At 40.0% G+C, this 19,429-nt stretch overlaps 1 protein-coding gene across 1 annotated transcript; it reads right to left on the bottom strand.

Annotated features, from left to right (window-relative positions):
* Nucleotides 1–5,182: 5,182 nt before the first annotated feature.
* Nucleotides 5,183–14,517, bottom strand: rpf1 (ribosome production factor 1 homolog). Its single transcript, NM_001160528.2, is given in 9 exon segments — nt 5,183–5,551; nt 5,989–6,115; nt 7,047–7,228; nt 7,730–7,812; nt 8,087–8,240; nt 9,493–9,588; nt 9,683–9,763; nt 9,957–10,013; nt 14,240–14,517. Coding segments are annotated over 9 exon segments (1,065 nt in total). The 5' UTR covers nt 14,483–14,517; the 3' UTR covers nt 5,183–5,509.
* Nucleotides 14,518–19,429: the final 4,912 nt, after the last annotated feature.

Here is a 19,429-nt window from a genome sequence, read left to right as displayed (position 1 = left end):
ATTGGCTATCTAGCTTTGTTTGACCCCGATTGGTGCTTATTTGACAAAGTTACAGTTGACCAAGTGAATCGGCGTGCCATGAAGGCGTCGCTCTCTGACCAAATTTGGTGTCCAATAGGATATACTACACCCCTAATGATATAGTGAAGTCTGGTTACGTTCTAGGATCTCTGAGGAATACATACGAACGTGATTTGACTGGTTGAAACAAAGTTTAGGGTTAGACTCCTTTCTTTGCAAATTGAACGAGTGGAAATACAAAATTGATTGTGCATGCTATATGGACGATTTTAGGATATGAAACAGGATTTTATCTAACAAAACGACACTTCATGTTATTTCTGGGACCCTTTGGATGATAAATCAGAGCAAGATTTCAGAATTTAAGTACACATTTCACCTTCAGAGGTGAATTTATCAAACCTATCGCAGTGAAAAAAGTGTTTTGTTGTTAGGAGCTCTCCTTAAACAATAGCATGGCATTTATTCGCAGTAATAGCTGATGCAAATTGGACAGTGCAGTTATATTAACAAGAATGTAAGCTTTCAGCCGATATGTACCGACATTTGTTGTTTCTCTAAAATCTATGATCGTGACACTTTTTGGCTGCATGATTTACAACTGTCCCATTGACGGGACGCCTATCCGTAATTAAGGGTTTCAGTGACTTCATTAGCTGTGGTTGCTGATGCGTTGAATCATCAGCATACCGTTGAAGTCGGAAGTTTACGTACACTTAGTTTGGAGTCATTAAAACTAGTTTTTAGTTTTGGCAAGTCGGTTAGCACATCTACTTTGTGCATGACACAAGTAATTTTTCCAACAATTGTTTATAGATTATTTCACTTATAACTCACTGTATCCCAATTCCAGTGGGTCAGAAGTTTACAACACTAAGGTGACTGTGCCTTTAAACAGCTTGGAAAATTCCAGAAAATTATGTCATGGCTTTAGACGCTTCTGTTAGGCTAATTAATATAATTTGAGTCAATTGGGGGTGTACCTGTGGATGTATTTCAAGGCCTACCTTCAAACTCAGTGCCTCTTTGCTTGACATCATGGGAAAATCAAAAGAAATCAGCCAAGACCTCAGAAAAAAAATTGTAGACCACAAGTCTGGTTCATCCTTGGGAGCAATTTCCAAATGCCTGAAGGTACCACGTTCATCTGTACAAACAATAGTACGCAAGTATAAACACCATGGGACCACACAGCCATCTTACCTCTCATAAAGGAGATGCGTTCTGTCTCCTGGAAATGAACGTACTTTAGTGTGAAAAGTGCAAATCAATCCCAGAACAACAGCAAAGGACCTTGTGAAGATGCTGGAGGAAACAAAACAAGTCCTATATCGACATAACTTGAAAGGCCGCTCAGCAGGGAAAAAGCCATTGCTCAAAACCGCCATAAAAAAGCCAGACTACGGTTTGCAACTGCACATGGGGACAAAGATCGTACTTTTTGGAGAAATGTCCTCTGGTCTGATGAAACAAAAATAGAACTGTTTGGCCATAATGACCATCATTATGTTTGGAGGAAAAAGGGGGAGGCCTACAAGCCAAAGACACCATCCCAACCGTGAAGCATGGGGTGGCAGCATCATGTTGTGGGGGTGCTTTGCTGCAGGAGGGACTGGTGCACTTCACAAAATAGATGGAATCATGAGGAAAGACAATTATGTGAATATATTGAAGCAACATCTCAAGACATCAGTCAGGAAGTTAAAGCTTGGTCGCAAATGGGTCTTCCAAATGGATAATGACCCCAAGCATACTTCCAAAGTTGTGGCAAAAAGTGCTTAAGGACAACAAAGTCAAGGTATTGGAATGGCCATCACAAAGCCCTGACCCCAATCCTATAGAAAATGTGTGGGTAGAACTGAAAAATCATGTGCGAAGAAAGGAGGCCTATAAACCTGACTCAGTTACACCAGCTCTGTCAGGAGGAATGGGCCAAAATTCACCCAACTAATTGTGGGAAGATTGTGGAAGGCTACCCGAAACATTTGACCCAAGTTAAACAATTTAAAGGCTATGCTACCAAATACTAATTGAGTGTATGTAAACTTCTGACCCACTGGGAATGTGATGAAAGAAATACAAGCTGAAATAAATCATTCTTTCTACTATTATTCTGACATTTCACATTTTTAAAATAAAGTGGTGATCCTAACTGACCTAAGACAGGGAATTTTTACTGGGATTAAATGTCAGGAATTGTGAAAACTGAGTTTAATGTATTTGGCTAAGGTGTATGTAAACTTCTGACTTCAACTGTACATTAAAAAAGTAAGTATTTTAAATGCACATGTGTAATACCATCCTTCTTTTGATGTTAACTGTTTAGCTAGCTAGTTAGCTAAAATATTCGTAACTTTCCTTATCAAATACTATTTTCCACCACGAGTGGCTAAATGCTAATCCCGGATGTTGTGCATCAACATAATTTGTTGTGCATCAACAAGCATTTAGCTACACTCACATTAACATCTGCTAACCATGTGTATGTGACCAATAACATTTGATGTAGGTTTCTAATCTTTCCATGACGGCATTTACCTGGGCCCGCGTTGTGGATAGGCCTTAGGGGGCCTGGCCCACCCTACCGTAATTTTCCTTGCCCTTCCAAATAAAAATATTTATTTGACCGAAATGCATTTATCTCAGATAAAGCCTCCGATCGAATGAAACAGCATCCCTCTGTCTCAGTATGTGTAGACCACTGATGCAGTCTGGACAAAAAGAGTATGGGATGTCATATTGTTTCTGGCTTTTCAGGATCAGATACATGTGCTACATGTAGTAAGACAGAGGGGCGCTGTTTAGCTCGCTTGAATGCTATCTCCGGTGAAGAGATTGCCTCACCCTCGCCAAAATCTGTCCACAATACGCCTAATGCATTTTTTGGGGCATATAATGCAGACCGAAGCTTATAGCCTGCCTTTGGGACAACAACTGCCATTGGGGCGGCAGGGAAGCATAGTGGTTAGAGCGGTGGACTAGTAACCGGAAGGTTGCAAGTTCAAACCCCTGAGCTGACAAGGTACAAATCTGTCGTTCTGCCCCTGAACAGGCTGTTCCTAGGCCATCAGTGAAAATAAGAATTTGTTCTTAACTGACTAGCCTAGTTAAGTAAAACAAATAAAAATTGTTAGGGCGGAGACATGAGCATCTCGTCATTATATACAGATTTCTGGTTACAGCCTCATGTGAATTGACAGTTGGCTTCCCCTAAAGTAAATGTATGTTTTTCCAAAATGAAATGACTCCTTTCAAAATACTTCACCAGAGAGCATGACTTAGCCACAGAGGATCATTAGCTTCTTATATATAATATTTATGTGGATTGTTTCAAATCACTAGTGCATAGCCCTATGACTATTTGGGAAACCCGCAATTTGGGCAGAGATTGTGGGAATAGGCCTAGCTGATTAAGTTGCAGCTGTCTGTAAAAAGCATCTAAAATGAGTGAAGATAACGGGTCTTTAGTATAATTTAAAATGTTGAGACAAGAAGGGGAGGGGTGTGTGGCGAAGATATGCCACCTCTCTCTCCAGAATGCACTCAGCTCTTCAGCTGTCGCCCACAAATTATTGCGCTTTGATTGTATATTTGTTATCAATGTCACCAGTAGGCCTAGTAAATGTACCATTACTCCTCTGTCATTTGGTTACATTCATTTATGTTAATGCATGTATTAGTTATTTAGCCTACCGTTCTCATTATCAGAGTGGAAACTTTGTTTGCAGAAGTTCACAACCTGCTACAGTTGTGAGAAACAAGTTTTGGTTTATTTCATAATCATTTGAGTTGTCATTTTCATTTGCTTGGAGTGCCCCATGTGAGCACAGGTCTGGTTTCTCTCTAGGAACATAGAGGGAGCTTGCACACCTGAGCATGGATAGAAGTAGACCCACCAGACCTGTTGCGTGCATATGTAGGAAAGTGGCCATTTGGGATGTCGGATTTCTGATTGTCTTAACTCACTACATCCACCAATAGCAAAGTTTCTCATTCATTTGTTCTCTCTTCACCTCACAATAAGTCAAGTATCTTAAAAAAAAAAAAATCCTTTGCGAATAGATCTTCACAGTATTTGAAAAATCTTTCCAACACTCTCCCAGCCTCGATAATCACCAAGCCTCGGTGACAAACCTATCAAGAGCCCATATATCCAGTGGAAACAGCTGTCTGGCAACTCTAGGAAGGCACGCGGAGTAGAGGGATTAATGTTATTTGAAAGAACTGGAATTTTCATCAGGATATTTTCCGTTTTTATTTTGTCAGTTTTAGGCCTATGTATTTTACTTAGTTGACGATGGACGCTATAGGCCTACTGCTGCTCTGGCCTATTTATAGCTTAGTTCCATGCGCTCATTTCTTTAGCCGCCAATGGGATCACAGTGTAGACCATCAATATGGTAGAGGATGGTGCTGTCACCTTAGTTTAATCTTTACTTTTAGATTTATCATTTTTAATTTAGATTAACCACGTGACAATGATTTTGAAGAAACAAAAACATTATTAGTCAAATTAAACTGTTCCACGAAAGTGCATATAAAAATAATCAAAACTCGCAGGCAGGTCGGTAGAAATGGTAGGATAAATTGTAAACCCCATGGGGGAAAAAAACATGCCCGGCTATGGAAATCAAAGGCCCATCCAAATTATTTGTTCTACTGCCGGGCCTTCACCGAGTAGATAGAGGAGCTCATGAAACTGAACCACTGCAAACCAACATAGGAAGTAAAAGAGTTGCCAGAAGATACACTCTACAGTAACGCTTTTTACACCGAGCTGTATTGAGGTCGCAACGCAACCATGGTTACATTAAGACGTCATGGAGCCGGCCCGAGATATGGGTCGGAAAACATACCACAATGCAGGGATGGGATATGCCATTGTCCTCCTAATTTTACCTTCATTCATACTACTCCATCGAAAAGATTGAAACACTGCTAGTTTTCCAGAAAACTGCCCTTTTTTGTCCTCATGCTAGCAAGCAGTAGACACCGCAGCCATTTTGGAATGGCATTGTCAGTGAATCAGCTCCTTTGTTCTTCAACGAGACGTGCTACGCATCTTGTGGTGCCCCTTAGACACTAAAGTCAAGGGGAAATTGCATACCTCTTGCTTGTACAACATTTGACATGTATTTGATAATAAATTACTAACATTTCAGAGTACGTACATGTTTTACTTGAAAATATGAAATACCATTTACAGGTACAGATTGTTTTGTCTAAAAGCACAAAGATAACGCAAGTGTTAACAAAGCCAGAATCTATAAATCAGACTGCTTTGCTCTTTCACAATGACTGTCTATCAAATGTGAACAAGATGTCATCAAATTAAAATGACAACCTACGACATGTTGCCACATTTTAAGAGACTTGCATGGCCAAAGGCACGACTGCAATTTTTGCCTGGACACAATCTGACAAACTGGTATGCATTGTAGAAAATGTCTCATGTAGATGATGTCGTGGGAAGGTCCATATGTTTCACTCAAAGGTTGAACCTCCTTCTGCAGACGTCATTTTCATGTCGCTGAAAAGTGTAAAAGCAAATGTAGGTATTATTTAGCTACCAAAGAGGATCTGCCCTGATTCTGCCATTCACACTAGTCCAATATCGCAAATCTGTGATAAAACATTTTTATTTTAAAAGTGGGTAAACATTGATCACCCTTCGCAGGGAGTAAAGTAACACTACCTTTGAAAATAGCCAATGTATTTTTCCTGCAAAAAGTGGGTCAACACAAAAGGTGTGCTACACCACTGATCTCAACTTCTCCCCCAAAACCAAATCACACGAGATTTGGTTATGGGTTGCAGAGATGAGGAATTATTCAAAATTGAGCTGCACACCTTTACTCCCACAGTACTATTGTAAAAGGTATACTGTTCTACTGCTCTTGCTAAACGAGCAGTCAATAACAGTTTCAATTGTTCCACAGTCAAAGAAAAAAACAGGACTGAACTCACCTTGAGAACCCACTCATATTCCCCAAACTTGGAGTCAAAGGTCCCCTTCTGTAATGATCGGAGTTTCAGAGTGAAGCGTGGTCCCAGCTCTTGAATGCCGACTCTCTGCTCGTTCTTAAAGATGTACCTTTGGAGAGTACAAGGGCATTGACATGTTGCGGACCACTCTATAACCCCATCATTCAGATCTCATTACAATGGGAAACAACGATGGCCTGACAACAATACTCTACGCGAAGAGAGCAGCAAACACGCACACCTTTGGCCGACATATCAAACTGTGTAGGGAATATGGGACTTGCTCCAGTCGCATTGACCCGGACATACATTTTAGCTCTATACATTGTTGAAAAGAGAAGACTATTAGCTTTAAAATGATGCATAACTTGTGTATCAATCCTTAATTTTTTGCGCAGCAGAGCTAATTACAACAGAGGTATCCCTGATCAGCTGTTCCGAGAAATTACACCCCTGAAGTCTGTTAGTTTTAGCGCAGCACCGTTTGCATGCTGGACGTAGTAACGCAAGTGTCACCGCAGAAGACATTATGTCTTATTTGGCATAAATTATTAACAAGGAAGCTGCAAGTGAACAGTTTGACAAGATTGTGCGCTAGCTAGTTGGTTAATATGTTTACAAATGAGTTTGGGTGTGCTAGCAAGCTTGTCAGTTGATTGTTAGCTAGCCAATGACTCGTTTTGAAAGGTGGATCTTGTCATCGGAGACATTTAAACGATTAGGGTTAGCTAGAAAACATGTTTTAGTGAATTCTGTTTTAATCCAAAAACACACCATGCCAATCATTTGACAAAATGTGAATTTTTTTATGCTTATGAACTAGCGCGACTGAAAATGATAGAGGGAAGACCTCGCCGAGATGTATAAATTATGCAAGTGTCGAATTTACAATGCAGATATTGAAAATAAATCTGCTAGACATCTTGCCAGTTAGCAAACGACGTCTAAACTGCATTGTCCCGATGTATCCTTCATACATCATGCAAAACATTGGGCTATCATTATGCAAATGATTTCTAGGCATTCTAATGAACATTCACCTGTGGAATCTGAAAAATATGAAGTCTCTCTGGTTGTGGAAAGTGGCGACTTGGCGTCCCACAAACTGGGGGTCGTGAGGGAAAAGGGCAGCAAAGAGTCGTCCCATGCTGTGGCCCAGGCGGGTGGTGAAATTGTTGAGGATCACCTCTGGGGAGTGTTCTGTCGGGTCCTTCCCTCGCCTCTGTAAAAGGTTTTTCTTTCAGTATTTATATTCTCACAATGTACACATTTTCCAGATCCATCCCCTAAGTGAGCTGAATTTCTGCTTGAAGAATGCCAGACTCATTTGAATAATTATAAAGCACATAGATACAACACTAAAACATTCAGTCTGGGATTTATACATTTTGGGAATTTAAAAAAAATTATAGCTATTCATTATTAAAATAATAAAACCTGGAAATACCTCATGAGCTTAGTACAACTGTCTTACCCTATCAGAACAATGTCATTGTAAAAAACACATGGACTGTCAGTTCTTGTATCTATCGTATCTAGTGTGCCGTTTATAAAATTGAGGTTACATTTACCCAGCCCCATCCCCCAGAGAATGTTATTATTATCCCTCAGCTATATATCAAAATAAGTGGCAGAGCATCAGGTTTGTTGTTTTTCAAATGACATACAGTAGCTCTAAGTGAGACATTAACATGTCTGTTTGAACAGTTTTGAAATGTCTTGCCTTCATCTCCTTCCGCAGTCGGACACTGCTGACTTTGAAGTGTGCAGTAGGCCCATCAGGGAGGTGGCAGAGAACCATACCATCTTAGTGTCATGGTGAAGGAAACATCTACAAGGGACTTTGCATTATTACGGACCCCAACTGCAACTCTCCACCTCGAGGTGGGCGGTCCAACTTGAAACAGGACTTAACTGTGTGCCACGCTGTTAGGATTGTGATACTGAAGCCTGGTCTGTGACTTCAAAGCCAGTGCATGTAATAACAAAACGCAGACCAACAACAGCATTAGAGTATCATAAGCAGTCAACATATTAACAGTCGCAATGTCCCTCTTTCCATAAGTCAACCAAAGGATACTGGGCACCTTACGATCTTCATTGATGACCATGAGGTATGTGAAACCTCTGGCTATACACTGGGGAATGACCTTCTTTAGTGCCAAGCCTCTTCTGTAGTACACGTGTGCGTCGGGGATGACTGTGGCCAGCTGGTTGCAGAACCTCACTGTCCTCTGAAAGACAAAGCAGAGAGTTTTGTAATAACTACCATAAAATGTTACTGTATATCTGATTATTTGTTAGAGAATATTAAGTGACTAATGATCACCCAGCCCTACATACAGTATTAGTCTCCTACATTCCAGTGCGTCAATAACAGTCAACCTTCTTGTCTACAGATATCAGCCTGAGCTAGATTCTATCGGTCTAATCTTTAGAAGGATTTCTTCCCTTTGTTTGGAATTTTAGGTGATTTACAGGTCAGCTGTGCAGCGCCCCGACTCAGACAGCCTCACGAACACACAAGTCGGGCATGTTCCACCTCATGAACCAATAAGTCAGGCACGTTTGAGGTCATATTCATAAGCATTTCCCTGTACTGGGTTGTACACCACGTGTATCATGAGCATAAGGCAAATAAAGTTGATTTGCAGACGCCTGTAGAAGAACATTTCATAAATAATATTAAACTTACCAGTGTTTCGAGAGTTAGATAGTTTTCCCTTCCTAAATATTTAATTAAAACATGTTAAAAAGTAGCTTTTATGTGTTTGAATGGTATGGGCATATACTGGTCATTCAAAATATTAACGTGAGTAGACTGTTCATTGGCCAGATCAGCCAATGAGGTCATATTCTATGAACGTTTTTTAAAAGATCTGTTTGATATACAGGTTCTCTCTCTAATTTATGCTTTGGCCACAAATATGAGTCAACAACATTAACAGAATATGAACTTTTAAAAGTGAGATTTTCATTGGGTAGTTACTTTAATATGATAAAGCAGGAGTGGCCAACCCTCTTCCTGGAGAGCTACCAGGTACACAGCCCCCCCCATGTATTGACACCTGAACCAGCAGGTATGCTAGATCAGCATTAAAAAGCCTACAGCAAGGGAGCAGAAAACACCAGCCAAGACTTCTACAGTTGATTAAAAATATATTGTTAAAGAAAGCGGTCCAGCAGCAAGGGGAAAAAGTTCAAATGTGTTTAACTGGACTGGCAGTGAAAGATTCTCCACTTGTGCATGTGGTTGACAACTGCTGTCCTTCCCGGTGCCGCTGCTGCCGGGGTGTGAGGCAAATTTGACGCCGGCTTTATATAGAAACCAATGGAGGCGGCTGCATTTTATTTTCTGGAGTGCAAGCACCTTTAGAGCGAAAGCTTGCAGAAGGTATCACCCCCGTGATATCAATCTTCTGAGATTCACAGCGGGACTGAAATAAATAACAGCACCGTCTCCGGGTGCTGTTTTAGTCCACTCACCCCTCTAGGTCTGTCAGATGTGGTAATGAGGACTTTGGGGTTGGTCAGCCGGTTGAAATAGGCCGAAAACTCATCAGTTCCCTCATCAAAGGCCACCTGCAATGGAGAGTATCTGAGTAATATGCGACATCAAAACACTACACTGTAAATGCACGAGATGACATCAAACAGCACTGCAGAAAGACAGTACCTCTTCATCTTCAGGGTTAACAGTAGTTTCGTCGTATACCCTCTGGTTTTCTATCGTCTTTGGAACTTCCTTTGGGGGAGCCTACATTGGAAAGGTAAGAAGTCATCTTAATATCAATTATGTTTAGGCCTACATCTTGGAATTCTTTGGTCTGTCAATAACGGGTTACTCTTAGAGCCCTCTATGAGCAGAAAGACTAACAGTTGTCTCTATTCATTTACAGATCAGTGGGACCAAGTGATGTCATAAGTGTTGCAGCATCCAACCTACTTACCTTGTCACCTAGAGCATCCCTCTCTTTTTTCTTTTTCTTCTTCATTGCCACCTTTTGCTGAAATTAAATTTAAAAAAACACCATGTTACATGGCTACACTAAAAGACCGGAATAGATACTCTCGTCCAGTTCCCACTGGTAAGACTTTGCACCGGGGCGGCAGGTTTTGCATCGAGGTTAGAGTGTTGGGCCAGTTACCGAAAGGTAAACTGGTAAAGTTTGAATCCCGGAGCCGACAAGGTGAAAACCTGTCATTGTGCCCTTGAGCAAGGATCTTAACACCAAATGCTCCAGGGGCGCTGGACAATGGTGACCCTTGCCGTGATCCCATTCCATGCGGGTGTCTCAGGGGGAGTTGGAATATGCAAAATGCACATTTCCATTAGACACTTGTATAAACAAGACATAAGGACGCACCTAATTGTTATTCTTTTGAGGACTGGGTTGTTCAAGTGTTTTCCCTAAGCACCGGCCATCATCCAAACAGCCGCTAAAACTTATTTTCAGCCGGCTACTTAAAAAAATACTAAATAAACTGCTGCTTTTCATTTAAAAGTTTAAATTCACTAGTCAAAAAGTCAGCCGAGCCACCTCCCGCTAGAATGAAGGATATGCATCTTCTATCGATCTATGGAGAGGAAAGGTGCCGGTCAGTCACAAAGCGAGCGATGACTGAGCAACTGCTGTCTGCCCCACCTCCCGGTACCAGTGTGATGTGTGTACGCTGTGGTTGGTTGCAGTCTAAATTTCTTTAGCTGGAGGAGGGAGAGCATGGTACTGTGCTTTGATTGACGACCGAAAAGCAAATAATAATACTAGTTTATAAAAGGTGTCGAACTGACTGAATAAAGTTAATCTCCCATATTCCTTTGCCATTCATAAGCCATACAACGTAGTTATTAGGACCGGGATGGGCCGGCACGTTAGTATTGTGCCAAGGAAACAAAACACGAAGCGGATTGAACTTCTTTAGGAAAATCGATATACAGTGGGGCAAAAAAGTATTTAGTCAGCCTCCAATTGTGCAAGTTCTCCCCCTTAAAAAGATGAGGCCTGTAATTTCCATCATAGGTACACTTCAACTATGACAGACAAAATGAGAAAAATAAAAAAAACACGAAAAAAAACCACATTGTAGGATTTTTAATGAATTTATTAGCAAAATATGGTGGAAAATAAGTATTTGGTCAATAACAAACGTTTATCTCAATACTTTGTTATATACCCTTTGTTGGCAATGACAGAGGTCAAACGTTTTCTGTAAGTCCTCACAAGGTTTTCACACACTGTTGCTGGTATTTTGGCCCATTCCTCCATGCAGATCTCCTCAAGAGCAGTGTTTTGGGGCTGTTGCTGGGCAACATGGACTTTCAACTCCCTCCAAAGATTTTCTATGGGGTTGAGATCTGGAGACTGGCTAGGCCACTCCAGGACCTTGAAATGCTTCTTATGAAGCCACTCCTTCGTTGCCCGGGCAGTGTGTTTGGGATCATTGTCATTCTGAAAGACCCAGCCACGTTTCATCTTCAATGCCCTTGCTGATGGAAGGTTTTCACTCAAAATCTCACGATACATGGCCCCATTCATTCGTTCCTTTACACGGATCAGTCGTCCTGGTCCCTTTGCAGAAAAACAGCCCCAAAGCATGATGTTTCCACCCCCATGCTTCACAGTAGGTATGGTGTTCTTTGGATGCAACTCAGCATTCTTTGTCCTCCAAACACGACGAGTTGAGTTTTTACAAAAAAGTTATATTTTGGTTTCATCTGACCATATGTCATTCTCCCAATCTTCTTCTGGATCATCCAAATGCTCTCTAGCAAACTTCAGGCGGGCCTGGACATGTACTGGCTTAAGCAGGGGGACACGTCTGGCACTGCAGGATTTGAGTCCCTGGCAGCGTAGTGTGTTACTGATGGTAGGCTTTGTTACTTTGGTCCCAGCTCTCTGCAGGTCATTCACTAGGTCCCCCCGTGTGGTTCTGGGATTTTTGCTCACCGTTCTTGTGATCATTTTGACCCCACGGGGTGAGATCTTGCGTGGAGCCCCAGATCGAGGGAGATTATCAGTGGTCTTGTATGTCTTCCATTTCCTAATAATTGCTCCCACAGTTGATTTATTCAAACCAAGCTGCTTACCTATTGCAGATTCAGTCTTCCCAGCCTGGTGCAGGTCTACAATTTTGTTTCTGGTGTCCTTTGACAGCTCTTTGGTCTTGGCCATAGTGGAGTTTGGAGTGTGACTGTTTGAGGTTGTGGACAGGTGTCTTTTATACTGATAACAAATTCAAACAGGTGCCATTAATACAGGTAACGAGTGGAGGACAGAGGAGCCTCTTAAAGAAGAAGTTACAGGTCTGTGAGAGCCAGAAATCTTGCTTGTTTGTAGGTGACCAAATACTTATTTTCCACCATCATTTGCAAATAAATTCATTAAAAATCCTACAATGTGATTTTCTGGGGAAAAAAAAATCTTATTTTGTCTGTCATAGTTGAAGTGTACCTATGATGAAAATTAAAGGCCTCATCTTTTTAAGTGGGAGAACTTGCACAATTGGTGGCTGACTAAATACTTTTTTGCCCCACTGTATGTTTGAAACACACATCATTATGTCGTAATCATGAGTCATACTTATTTATTTTCCAAGCTAAAGCACACAATATTTTACATACAGCAGGTTTTCAAAAGACCAATGAGTGAGATCTGCTTCGTGTTTTCATTTTTGCCGATTACCTGCAGAAAAATGATGAAACCCCTTTGTTTGGAAGATTGTGAATCCTCACTGCAGGAACAATAGGTTGTTTTTCTTCTTCAATTTAACCTTCACATTTATTTTTCAAGATAATGTGCCCCATTTCATTTCTGTTTTAATAATATACATCATTTGATGAACAAACATCACTGTGGCAATTCAGATCTTGCAGTAAAACTGTAAAGAAGACAGAATTAATGTTAAAAAGGGTTTCATGTTCTCCACTTAGAAAATTTGATTTGAAAATAGTCCTGATCATATAGGCCTAGATAATATCCAAAAGAACTAACAATACACTGAATTCATGCATTTTCAGTCATGTATTTATACATAATACATTTTACCAATCTGGGAGGTAAACGCTATAAAGTATTCAATAATTTCACTGTTTATTTCTGATGGAATCAAGGCATTAGAATGTTCCACAGGCCATCAAAATAGAGCGTGTCCTGCAAAAATGTGTTACTACTAGTAAATGACTACTAATCTATGTACTTTGATATTTTTACAACATTACATTTTTTATATGCTTGCATTATTTTGTCACTGGTGTTACCTATATTTTAGATGACAATTTAGGCTTTCCAAAATAGCATTTGACCATTTAATTAGTATATTTAATCAAAGAGAAAATGTTAATGATAATATTAAGAAAATATTTTGATTATTAATAATTTACTTTAAAATAGGCATGTGTAAAGTTATATTGTGTAACACCAGGGACGGTAACAAAATGACAGTAACACCAGTGACCAATAACACTATTAAGAATATTCTATTAACACCAGCGATGGTAACACCTGCGACAAATCTGCAGGCAAGATGGCATAGCTAATATGGCGGACACAGTTGCTCAAACCACACTTGTTAAATTGTAAATAAATCACGGGATTTGATCAATTATTGCAATAACATTTCCCCCTACTATAAACTGTCTAACACCTATGATATCTTAAGGTTACGCATGCAATTACCAAATGAATCATCAAAAAACAGCCCTTTCTCCTTTGAAATGCAACATTCATTGAGGTGTTTATATTTTTACAAAAGGGTAACACCAGTGACATGTAATTGAGGCACAGCTATTCCCTGTAAATTATTTTTTATATTCGTTTTTTAAGTAGTCCACGAAATAAAGCTAATACTTTATTTTGCATTATGATATTTAAAGTGGGAAAAAAATGTTTTATTAAACATGTCAGTAACGTTAAACCTTAACTCATGACCAGAGGGACAAGCGCAATTCATGCTACTGACCGGATTGTACAATATATTACACATTTGTGTTGCCATCTAACGGTCTTACTTATATTTTAGAAAAATAAACATTGTAAAGTTGCCATCTAACGGTCTTACATATATTTTAGAAAAAGAAACATTGTAAAGTTGATCAGACATTTAAGGGTTCTTAGTGGTGGTTACGGCGGGGACTGGAAATACACTATTTTCGGAGATGACCCGACTAAAGAAGTAAATAGAGAACTTTCAAGAATTATGAAGTGGGAACACATGCATGCTAAACGTTCATTACCTTCCGTTTCTCCTGCTTCAGCTTCATGAACATGAGGTGTCTGCGTTGTTTATTTTTTATTTCAGACACACTGAATGTGGGGGGAAACGAGAATTCTGCTGGCGCATCCACATGTTCTGGCTCTGTTTTCTCAATCATGCTATCGTTACCATTTTCATGTGGAGGCTTTGGCTGTTTCTTTGGCTTCTTAGTCTTCTTTTTCGTGGGTTTATCCTGTATATCATGCTCTTCTACGACGTCCATGTTGTCAGCTAAATGTATATTCTTTCACGTGTTCTGTCCAGTACTTCCGCCTTGCTTCCTTATGTAAAAGGAAGTTACGTTCAGTAGAAAAAAACCAAACGTACTGCCCTTTCTTCTTCTTTTGTATAATGGGGTTCGCAACAAATATATGTGCATTCCGCCACCTACTGTACAGGTGGATAATTTTTATATATGTTTTAATTTATTTAACCTTTATTTAACCAGGTAGGCCAGTTGAGAACAGGTTATCATTTACAACTGCGACCTGGATAATAAGGATCCAAAAATGAAAACATTTGTGGTAAATAAATGAATAAAAAATATCATACAAACTATCAGTAACAAAATGTTAATTAAAGTAAATCAGCCTCCTTTTCTGGCTCAGAAGGATCCTGTGATGACGGGACATTTCTCCTGGCGACAGTCCTTGCAGTGCTTCTGCTGTTAAGTCTTGGAGGCCCAAAAACTTCTCGGCTGCAGAGATGTCCAGCTTCTTGGACACTTGTACAATTAATAACTGTGGCTATACATGCTACAAAATCCACCTTCTTAACAATAACTGTATCCAGATCACTTGATTGGCGTATAACACTGGCAACTGGAAGTGGTGCATCCACCACCATATCTTCTTCAGAACTGTGGCCTCTTGCCCCTTCAACACTCTTCACCACCTCCACATGAGATTTGCTGTACAGCCCTGATCCTTGACACCTCAACCTCTTTCACCCTAACAGGACACTCAGGGAATTCGGAAATATAATCCCCACCACAGTTGCAACATTTTACATTCATACTCTTCAATAACAATTCCTTCTGTCTGCAAACACTTGACACATGGACAAAGTTTTTACACTTCTTGCATTGCATCAGGTTTTGCACAAACAGTATCTTATATATCCCAACTTTACTTCGGGTGGTAAATACACAAACGTCAATAATTGTCACGACTTCCACCAAAGTCGGCTCCTCTCCTTGTTCGGGGGGCATTCGGTGGTCGACGTGACCGGCTTTCAAGCCATCGCCGCTACATTTTTCATGTATCCATTTGTTTTGTCTTGTTTCCTGCACACCTGGCTTTCATTCCCCAATCAATCTACATGTATTTATTCCTCTGTTCCCCATCATGTCTTTGTGTAAGATTGTTTGTGTCACGTGTGTATTGTTGACGCACCAGAATGGCTTGTTTTTTCCGAAGATGTTTATTGTTAATCATAATTATTGTGACTGTTGTGCGCGTTTTGCACTTTTGCCTAAATAAAGTGTGCGCCTGTTCACAAATCTATGCGCCCCTGCACCTGACTTCGCTACCAGTACGCACACATTCTGACAATAATAGAGATAAACTTAGCTCCCTTTCCCAATTCTCCATACGGTCAAGTGACGTGCATTAACTACGCCTGGATTTTTTTGCCTAAGATATTATCACTGTCCAGAGATAACAGCTTTTACCGGTGCCCTGCTCCGAAAATCAAAGCTGTCCACTTCATGCGTCGATAATTCCGCGAACCACAATGCGCGCTCCTGTTGCTCTTTAGACACACGATATAAACATCATGCCACTCCTGTTTACTTTGACTGCATTCACGTTTACCAAAGCTTTCTTCCCCATCCTCGTGACTTCACAAGGGTTTCCCGAATAAACATCCTTATCAAAAAAACAACGTACTCCAACAAGCAACGAGTCATCAGACTAAAAATGTTGGGCTCAAAACAGGTGGGGCTCTTTTGTACAATCAGTGTACTGTACATGCAAGGACTAACAATCCATGACATCCAACAGATAGTTAATCACATGACATTGACGTTTACATAATTGATGTTTATAAACAATTGAGAAATAAAACCTTATATTTGGGAATATGATGGAGACATACAGACGGGAGCTTTTTTCATTGATAATATTTCACGTTCTATTTTATTCACGGAAAATTGCCTACTGTGACAACTAGGCAGTTGAGAATGATAGGGCTCTGGAAGTTAGTGCAATTGCTTACATATAACAATACAAATTACTGTTTACAAGTATTGTGACATGATGGTTGGTAAGTGAGAAACAAAACAAATGATTGATACAATGAAGAAAGTTATGCATGTCCTGTCTATAAATCCATAGAAATTCTACATTTTAGTGTCTGATTTCCTGAGAGCATTAGTACTGTGCTTCTACACCTAACCAACTAAACATAGAGACTGCTAAGGGTAAAATAGTTTCTTATTTAATGACACAATACAGGAGAGATTGACATGCAACTCTTATAAAGGCATGACTCTTGACTACCAACAACATTGTTAAAAGTCTTCCACACAGCTTGGTTCTCTTTGCACATGGCCCCTCCACCTCTGCTCTCCTGGCTAACCTCTCTGTTCATGTCAGCAAAACAGGTCCAGTGATACTTGGCACCCGCCGTTGTCACACACACCACTTGCAGTGATCCACGGTGATGCTATACAACTTAACCGAGGGGAGCTGCAGCATTATCACAACGTACACATTGTGGGCAATGGTGCATCCTGCCCCAGCACTTGGCCTAGAGGGGACTCACCAAATGTTTATACAGAAGACCAAAGATCTACAGGAACAAAAGAGGCACAAAAAAGATGGACATAATTGGACTAGCACAAAATGTCAGAAAACAATTCCTTCAGAATTTTACATAAATCTGGACAAAGAACAAATATCAAGGTACTCTTTTTAGGCTCATATCCCCCAAAAATGTCTTACCGTAATCAAATTTGCTGTACTTCATTGGCTAGAAACAAACTTGTTTCTAGCCTATGATGTCATATTCAGCTGTCGGTACCTGTGCCCTTTCTTGGGATAACCTCGGTGGGCCACACACTAGAGCTTGGGGTAAAATGAGTTGGGGATGCTGAAGTCATACTGCATGAGTATACATGAATGTACTGGAGCTGAATAGCTGTGAATACACAAAATAGTGGGCAAAGATATTATATTTCTTCCTCCAATTTAGCACACTGTCACCTTGCTGTAAAATAAATTATCTTTAACCTGGAACCAAAACAGAAGGAATTATTCTGTTAGGAACTAACAGAAGGAAAAATTTGAAGGAACCAAATAGGCAGTGGTGTTCAAATAACATTGTCAGGAGTCAAACTTGTAAAATCTAGATTATGCTGTTTCAATCATCTACTCAATATTGGTTATGTATTTGGAAATATTACCAATATTTCTGAATTCGCTGTATTTGTAGGTCACACAGATGAATGTTCGACTAAAGCCAGTTTGCGCTGTTCTGTGAAGGGAGTAGTACACAGCATTGTACGAGATATTCAGTTTCTTGGCAATTTCTCGCATGGAATAGCCTTCATTTCTCAGAACAAGAATAGACTGACGAGTTTCAGAAGAGAGGTCTTTGTTTCTGGCCATTTTAAGCATATAATCGAACCCACAAATGTTGATGCCCCAGATTCTCAACTAGTCTAAAGAAGGCCAGTTTTCTTGCTTCTTTAATCAGAACTACAGTTTTCAGCTGTGCTAACATAATTGCAAAAGGGTTTTCTAATGATCAATTAGCCTTTTAAAATGATAACCTTGGATTAGCTAACACAACATGCCATTGGAACACAGGAGTGATGGTTGCTGATAAATGGGCTTCTGTACGCCTATGTAGATATTCCATTAAAAATCAGCCGTTTCCAGCTACAATAGTCATTTACAACATTAACAATGTCTACACTGTATTTCTGATCAATTTGATGTTATTAAAATTGATTTTTTTTGTGCTTTTCTTTCAAATACAAGGGTATTTCTAAGTGACCCCAGACTTTTGAATGGTAGTGTACATCAAATACGTCATGAGTGATGTATTGTAACAGGCCAACAATGTGGGGTTGACTTCCATACGAGCAGTATACTCATATTTTTATGAAATACACATTTAAAAAATATTAAATGTCTTCACATTTTACTGGGGGCAATGAGGAGATTCAGGATCCTTCCCCCAAGCATTTCCATATCAATTCTATTGTTTTGGTCAGGTTTGATTTACCCATTTACCCATGGCATATGGTTTACAGCAAATTGTTTCCATGCTCATCAAACCATAGACGCGGTAGAGAGGTCAATGGAACGCAGACCATGGGGGATAGAAGAAAGACGGCGGATTGGCGCACATTCAACAAATCTAATCTGACAAAGTGGATATTTATCAAATCCGTCATGTATTGCAGGGATAGGCAACCCTGGTCCTGAAGCCCCGCAGGCACTTCATGTTTTTTGATTTAACCAAGATGGAAGACCAGGTGTGTTGAATTTAGGGAATCATAAAACTGTTCAGATAGATCAGTTGGTCAGGTATGGTGTATAGTTGGAACAAAATCCTGCAGTACCTGCGGCACTCTAGGAACAAGGTTGCCTACCCCTGATGTATTGTAACAGGCCCACGATGTCGTTACTAAAGTCCGATTTGATTATGCAGTATTGGCTGTTTTCGCTGCACAACATTTAGACATAGCCCCATTTCAGGTTTAAAAGAAGTGACTGCTAAATGCTAACACATTCGTATAAGTTGAAGTCTTAAATTTACATACACCTTAGCCAAATACATTTAAACTCAGTTTTTCACAATTCATGACATTTAATCCTAGTAAATATTCCCTGTCTTAGGTCAGTTAGGATCACCACTTTATTTTTAGAATGTGAAATGTCAGAATAATAGTAGATTTTTTTTTTTTTTTCAGCTTTAATTTCTTTCATCACATTCCCAGTAGGTCAGAAGTTTGCATACACTCAATTAGTATTTGGTAGCATTGCCTTTAAATTGTTTAACTTGGGTCAAACGTTTCGGGTTGCCTTCCACAAGCTTCCCACAATAAGTTGGGTGAATTTTGGCCCATTCCTCCTGACAGAGCTGGTGTAACTGAGTCAGGTTTGTAGGCCTCCTTGCTCACACACGCTTTTTCAGTTCTGCCCACAATTTTTCTATA

This window comes from Oncorhynchus mykiss, chromosome 30, assembly GCF_013265735.2.
Source record: "Oncorhynchus mykiss isolate Arlee chromosome 30, USDA_OmykA_1.1, whole genome shotgun sequence".
In the NCBI taxonomy this organism is placed as follows: Eukaryota; Metazoa; Chordata; class Actinopteri; order Salmoniformes; family Salmonidae; genus Oncorhynchus; species Oncorhynchus mykiss.
This window is presented reverse-complemented; position numbering and strand designations above follow the sequence as displayed.